Source organism: Triplophysa rosa, linkage group LG15 (assembly GCF_024868665.1).
Source record: "Triplophysa rosa linkage group LG15, Trosa_1v2, whole genome shotgun sequence".
In the NCBI taxonomy this organism is placed as follows: Eukaryota; Metazoa; Chordata; class Actinopteri; order Cypriniformes; family Nemacheilidae; genus Triplophysa; species Triplophysa rosa.
Genome location: NC_079904.1, coordinates 113680 through 121278, shown reverse-complemented (window position 1 = coordinate 121278; position 7599 = coordinate 113680). Strand labels below are relative to the sequence as shown.

At 40.7% G+C, this 7599-nt stretch overlaps 1 protein-coding gene across 1 annotated transcript in view; it reads left to right on the top strand.

The window, feature by feature from the left end:
• Nucleotides 1–933: 933 nt before the first annotated feature.
• LOC130566014 (mitogen-activated protein kinase-binding protein 1-like) overlaps nt 934–7599 on the top strand; it is a 12441-nt gene continuing 5775 nt past the window's right edge. Inside the window, exons 1-10 of the mRNA XM_057353215.1 lie at nt 934–1124; nt 1606–1697; nt 3485–3547; nt 3690–3747; nt 3844–4014; nt 5230–5367; nt 5458–5640; nt 6775–6935; nt 7044–7218; nt 7500–7593. Coding sequence (XP_057209198.1) covers nt 1029–1124; nt 1606–1697; nt 3485–3547; nt 3690–3747; nt 3844–4014; nt 5230–5367; nt 5458–5640; nt 6775–6935; nt 7044–7218; nt 7500–7593 — 1231 coding nt within the window. The 5' untranslated portion in view covers nt 934–1028. The remainder of the gene's footprint in view (nt 1125–1605; nt 1698–3484; nt 3548–3689; nt 3748–3843; nt 4015–5229; nt 5368–5457; nt 5641–6774; nt 6936–7043; nt 7219–7499; nt 7594–7599) is intronic.

Here is a 7599-nt window from a genome sequence, read left to right as displayed (position 1 = left end):
AGTCTCTGCAACACTTCTTGCGTTTAAGTTTGCGTTTCTGTCTATATGTGCGCTGATCAATGATTACAGTATGGGCCTATGTGAATAAAAGCCAATTTAGCCAAATAAAAATGTAGGCTATTAACTAACATTAACGAACAATGAATGAGCAATACATTTGTTCAAGTATTTATTAATCTCTTTTAAATGTTAGTTAAAAAATACAACTATTTATGTAAGATCCCCTGTTGAAAAATCCAGTATATGCTGGGTAAGGTATGTTTTGATCGATGCTGGTTTGATCTTAAACCAGCTAAGAACCATCTTAAATCAGCATATGACCATCTTAAACCAGCACATGAACAGTTTAAACCAGCACAAACCAGCAAACCAGCATCAAAACATACCAAACCAGCATAGGCTGGTTTTTTCAACAGGGTCTGGTCCATTAATACTGACAAATACAACTTTGATTTTAAATAGTAAATGTATTCGTAAAATTAACATTAGATTAACAATTAATAAATAATGTAAAAATATATACCTCATTGTCTAGTCTTGTTCAATTTAACTTCAAATAAAAATTAAAAAGGCCTATATTGCTATTGCTTATTAGGGCCTTATTGCTATGGCAGTTTATTCCCCGTGGTATCGAAAATGGTATCGAATATCGATATTTTTTTAGGTATTGAATCGAAGTTAGAAATTCCAGTATCGTGACAACACTATGCGGTTTATTGTTGAAAATACGCGTTCGCCTTCAAGCAGCGCGGCGCAGATCGACACACAGTATCGCGAGAGTGATTGGAAAACCGCACAGAACGGTCTAATCTCGCGGTACTGTGATGTCATACACCGTCGATGCGTGAAGAACACACCTATACTTATTAATATGCACAGAGTTAGATTACAAAAGCCAATAAGATTCCTTCAGCATTAGAAAACTCTCACAGGTCATTGATCAGATGGTCCGACTCAGTCACAGCAGCGGTGTCTGATCTCTTTACTGCAGTGTTTCACAGGACAGTGTGGTTTAATGCGGAGTGACTATGGACGGATCTATCAGAAGTCGGATTAAAAGTCTCCTGCGCTCTCCGTCCATCAGACTGAGAAAGAGTCGCTCGCGCGTGAGCTTGTCAAATCAGGTAACTTTCAGTCAAATTCAGAATCTCTCTTAAACTGCGATCAACACACTCATTCATCATTACTCACATGCACCACTATGATGAAAAATATTTACAAGTTAGTCCGTTTTGTTAGTTCGTCAGTTCATTCGTTTAGTTGTTTGAATGAAAAAGTTTGTGACCCTCGATATAACAACAACGTGTGCGAGTTGAGGATTATTGTTTTTATTCGCTTGTATTTTATTTCTCTGTTTGGGGGTCGGTTATCTGTGCTGTTGATCAGTGTATTTTATTGTTGACCTCTCTCACTATCACATGTAAACAACTGTGTGTGTGTGTGTAAATGTGATGAAACAAACACATTCCTGTGACTCACGTGTTATCGGATTCAAACCTTCAAACTTTACTTTAGTCTTTAGAGAAATCGTTTCCTAAAACAACAAGTCCTGTAGAAACTGAGCTGATGAATGAGTGATATGAAGATGTTTTGTGTGTTTGTCAGGTGACTCTGGAGAGAGTTGTGGGCATCACAGCTTCAGGCAACAGCAGTTTAACCTGTGACCCGTGTTCAGGAACTGTGGCCTACCCGGCAGGGTGAGTTCACACATGAATATTATAGACAGTTATATTTCATGACACTTGAGTGAATGATAGCCTGTAAGCCACTCAACGAACATTATGATGTAAACATCTTTTTTAAGAACACTGAAGGAATATTTGTGAACGGGATGTAAGTAGTTCAGACAAACACATTTAAAGTCACCATGAAATCAAACACGGTTCTACACAGTGTTGCAGTGATTATTATAAATTATTTATCCGTGCACACCATTATTTTTTCAAAATTAATTTGCAATTGTAATCTTTAATCAAAAACATTAAGCTCCTCTCAACAACAACTCTTCACCACATGACGTCAGTAACAAAAAGAGGTATAGGACTATACTCACTGTCCAATGGCCAGGCATTTTTAGCCCTCCCCTACAGGTCCAATTTACAACAAACCAATCAAAAAGGGAAAGGCAATATAAAGCCCCGCCCTACATTTTCGGATCATAGATTGTATAAAATATGGACGTAGTGTCCCTGACGTCACCCGTAGGTTTGTGAAGAGTAAAGGGCTCAGCATAGTCCATGCGAATTGCGCTTTCGTTCTGCGTTTCGGGGTAAAACGAAGCTCGAAAACGTTGAGTATAGTGTTTTCAAACAATCCAACACCCCTTTGTTTCTGGAGGCGGGGTGTACATGACGTACCCAAATAGCTTCGCGCACGTGGTCCACACAAACAACACACCCACCTATTACGTAATGGCCATGGACCAATGGTGGCTCGAGGGTGTTTACCGGCCAACACGAACTTTCCCGGAGAGTTCTGTTTGGTTTGCTGCTGCGAACTAGTGAAACAAATTGTCGTTTGGACCAGAATTTGTTCAAAATCAGGTCACAGATGGTCGTTTTTCGATTTCGAATGTAGTATGCTGAGCCCTTAAAAATGAAGCGTAAAGTAGGCAGAGCCGGTCGTCGGCATCGCGTCATCACTCCCGGATAATCGTAAATGGGCAAAGAGGCGGGATGTAGTTGGAGCTGAGGCGCCCGGTTGGCTGAAACCACTTGTCACTCAAGTGGCCACGCAACTATTTTGCAGAATTTTAAGGCTTAATTTAAGTTAATTGGGTGAGTTGTAAAAACAATCACCCTCCTCACAGTTGTCATGAAGGATAAAATTACCTCTATAGACCAAAATAATTTTTTGTACCAGGCTGTAAACATGTTTTTTTGTGCTGTAAAGTTGGCCATTTTAACACGGGGCTCAATGAATTGCAGTTTTAATCACTTCCGTGTTGGTTTCACGAGAGACCGGAAGATTGCCCCTTGGCTCGGATACACGTCACGATACGGAAAAGAATTCAATCGCAACTTCTGTTTCATGGTGACTTTAACGTTGTTTAAAGTGTAAGACTCTTAATGTGAGGGAATGTCTCCGCTCTGTTTCACAACACTATCATAATGTTTATTAGCTTCAGCTCTGTGGATTTTCTTCAGTCTGTAATCCCTGTGTGTGTGTGTTCATGTTTGTATATCCCGGTGGGGACCTAAACCTGAACGCACACCAACACATGGGGACTCGTGTCACGGTGGGGACCAAAATTGAGGTCCTCATGGGCACAAAAGCTAATAAATTGTACAGAACAATATTTTTTAAAAATCTAAAAATGCAAAAAGTGTTCTATGATCTTTAGGTTTAGGGATAGGGTTAGGGATAGGGGATAGAATATACAGTTTGTACAGTATAAAAACAATACGCCTATGGACTGTCCCCACGGAGATAATAAACCAGACAAACGTGTGTGTGTGTGTGTGTGTGCGCGTGTTTTGTTCAGATGTGTTGTGGTGTTACTGAACCCCTCCAAAAACAGTCAACAGCATCTCATCAATTCATCCAGGTGAAGAATCACTTCATATCACCATCAGCACACATTATTCAAATTATTCATCTTCAGCAGTTCATGTCGCAGTGTTTGGAAATACAGACGTGTGTTTCATGTGATTCGCTTGTTCACGTGTGTGGAATATTTTGTTTTTCAGGAAAACGATTACAGCGTTGTCTTTCTCTTCAGATGGTAAATATATGGTGACAGGAGAGGTGAGCGATCATGTCTGATGGTCTAATGTTCCTGTAGTTCAACACGCTGATCACTGACCCATCATCTCTCTCTCTCTCTCTCTCTCTGTGTGTCAGAGCGGTCATCTGCCTGCTGTGCGTGTTTGGGACGTGGAGTGCGGGACACAGGTGGCCGAGTTACAGGAGCACAAATGCGCTGTGTCCTGTGTGACGTTTTCCCCTAACAGTAAATACATTGTGACCGTGGGCTCCCAGCATGACATGAGCGTCAACCTGTGGGTCTGGAAGGTACGAGAATATCCCATCAGGCCCTTCTGCCTGTCTCTTGCTGTGTCTGAAACCGCTCCCTATCTCCTATATAGTGCACTATATTGAGTGTCCCCCATTTTGTAGTGTTGTCCGACTACTTCTTTCCCTACATTCGTTCACTCTTTTTACCCACAGTGCACTCTGATTTTGAGTGTACATTCGATGTATACTCGCTTACCAGTGTTGGGTGTAACTAGTTACCAAGTACTTAGTTACTGTAATTTAATTACTTTTCCCTTGAAAAAGTAAAGTAAGAGTAATCCCTTATTTTTTCTGTAATTGAATTACAGTTACTTCTGAAGTAATTAAACTAAATACTTTGTGTAATATATGTGTGTGCAATAGTGGAATTAACATCAAAATTCAAAGTCTAACTTTAGAATCCGTGCTTTAATGTATAATTCTCACATTTGTAATAGTTTGGTCAGTTAATAATATTACTTTATGTAGTTTAATATTATTTATTTGACTGAATTAAAAGAGCCGTTTCATGTCTATCCTTGAAATTACTGAACTAATCAAGGTTGATGTAGGATGTAGAAAGTCATTAGTAATGAGTCATTAAATACTTTTTGGAGAGAGTAATTTCTACAGTAAACTAATTACACTACTGAATATGTAATTAGTAATGAATTACTTTTTCAGTGTAACTTACCCAACACTGTCGCTTACTCACTATTACCCATGATACAACACGCGACGACCGCTTGATTAGAATCAGCTTTAGGAGAGTGACCGTTAATGCCACATTTATACACTTGTGTTTGTTCTTGTTGACAGTCATTTTTGTGTTTTTGAGAATAAACAGAGTAAATGAATGTTATAGACAGTCGTGCTTTATTTTAAATATATGAAAAAAAATTATTAAACGTTAAAGTAAATAAATGTGGCAAACAGTTGTTTTGTTCTCTTTATTAAAAACGAATACAAAAACGTGACGAATAAGGTGAAAATTAACTTTACCATTTTATTACGCAATCCATAAAGCCACACAGGTGTGATATAAGCGTTATGACGAATGTCAGACGCAGGATATGTTACGGCAGTGTCTGAATTCGTTCACTCATGTTCATATAGCGGACTCAATGTCATTCACTACATAGGTAATAGTGAAGGAGTGAGCGAGGGAGCGGTTTCAGACACAGCATCTGTCTCATGATGCACTGTTCATCAATGTTCTCTTTGATGCTGTAGAGAAATGCACTGGTGGCCACTAACAAGGTGTCCAGTAAAGTGACGGCAGTGGCCTTCTCTGATGACAGCTCTTATTTTGTCACGGCTGGAAACCGACACGTTCGATTCTGGTACCTGGAACCTTCTCACTCTAACAAGGTAATGCGTACGATGGTCCGTCATAATCGGGTGTGACGATGGTGCTGTCTATTACATCATCCTCTGTTTTTATCCCATCATCCCCTGCAGCTGTCGCCAACCGTCCCTCTGATGGGCCGCTCGGGTCTCCTCGGTGAACTTCAGAACAACTTCTTCTGTGATGTGGCATGTGGCCGCGGGCTGAAGTCAGACAGCACGTTCTGCGTCACCTCATCAGGTCTGCTGTGTGAGTTTAATGACAGGAGAGTTCTGGAGAAATGGGTTCATCTGCAGGTGAGCAACTTGTGTGTGAATAAATCATGAACCACATTTACAGTCAACACGGCCGTCGTGAGGATTTAACAGCTGAAACAGCTCTTCAGTCATTCAGGGTAGGGCTGTCAGGATTATTAAATAATCATCTCATAGGATTGTTTGACCTCATCGCGATGGTTTCTGATCATCGCAATTATTGCACATCTCTATAGAAGACACTAGGGGGAGCTGTAGTGCATCTGCATATTTCATATTTTATTGTATATATTGTAACTAAAGCATGGTAATACTTGTAAAATGTATTATTGTAAACTCTTATTGTAGTCTTGCAAGTGAGAAAAAAACAGACTAGAAGCTTTTCTATGACTGACAGTTTTTTAATGGTGGCTTCAATTCACTCCTCATCAGTTTACCTAATTTACAAAAAGTATTTGGCGGTTGTATTATTGACAGGTAAAAGCCTAAACCGTAAGTATGATGACCCAATTTTTTCCGATGTATTTCCAAGAAAAAAACATAGTCTTTATATTCAGAACAATATGGTCGTTTCAAAGCTGAATAAAAAATGTATGAGAATTAAATGTCAAAGCTCAAAAACAGACAATTAATCGTCATAATCGCAATGATTTATTAGACAATTAATCGTCAGTCAAATTTCATAATCGTGACAGCCCTAATTCAGGGTGTCACGTGTGCTGTGAGGTGTGTTGTGATGGAATTTGTTCAGTATTGTCCAGTAGTCTCCCTGTCACATGACTCATTTACCAGCTGAGTTTAGTTTCCTGTGGCCAGTCTCTTAGATTAGATTTGTTATATGCTGTCTGGATCACAACACAACACACGTCGTGTCTGGAAACGCAGTGGCAGTAGATTGCGTGTGCGTACATGCGTGTGTGTTTGTTTGTGTGTGTATCCTGGTGGGGACTGGATGCACACCGACTCATGGGCAGAACGAAATTGACGTCCCCACGGGTGAACAAGCGGATCAATCAGACAGAACAATATTTGTTGAAAATCCAAAAACGCTGAAAGTTCTCTGTGATGGTTAAGGGATCAAATCTGCAGTATAAAAGTCTTTGTGCCTATGGACTGTCTCCGCGGAATAACAAACCATACGTGTGTGCGTGTGTGCGTGTGTGTGTGTGTGTGTAGACCAGCTCAGCGGCGTCTCTGTCTGTGACGGGGGATCTGATCTTCTGCGCGTGTGCAAACGGAACCGTGCGAGTCTTCAGTTCATCTGATCTGAGCTTCATCTGTACTCTGCCACGTCCACATCACCTGGGTGTCGACATCGCATCTGTTACTCAGACAAGGTGAACCTGCTGCAGACACATGACCTCTGACCTCTTCTTTCTCTCTGTCTGAAAGGAAACATGGATCTTCTCAGGACTATACTTGATCTCCTCTTCTGTGTCTTTCAGGAATCCTGATGTTCAGAATCCAGACTCTGTGGCTGTGAAGTATGACCCTGTGAACGGCTGGCTGTCGTGTGTTTATAATGATCACAGCGTGTACGTCTGGGACACGAGAGATCTGCAGAGAGTTCTCAAAGTTTATTCTGCTCTCTATCATTCTGACAGCATCTGGGATCTGCAGGTGATTCATTGATCTTTCATCATCTACTCGCTAAACGTGTTTCTGACAGACACATCAGTGTTGTTATCAAGATGTTGAGTACAGTCATCTCTCATGCTTGGACTCTGGATGTTTTCCTCAATAAAGAGTCAATGCTGAGAGAAGTAAGTCTCGCTTGTGGTTGACGGTGTGCTTTACTTATTTTCCTGAAACATCAGCCTTATCTGAGTCTTATCTAGAGAGCGCGAAAGTGTCTGGAGCTCATGTTGTGTCTGTCTTCATCGTGACATACTGTGTTCCAGATGTTTCCTAAAGACACACAGGACTCCAAATCTCTGCCTGGTTCCTCTGGATTGTTCTTCAGCTGTTCGTCAGACAGCACTGTGCGGTTGTGGAGCTCGG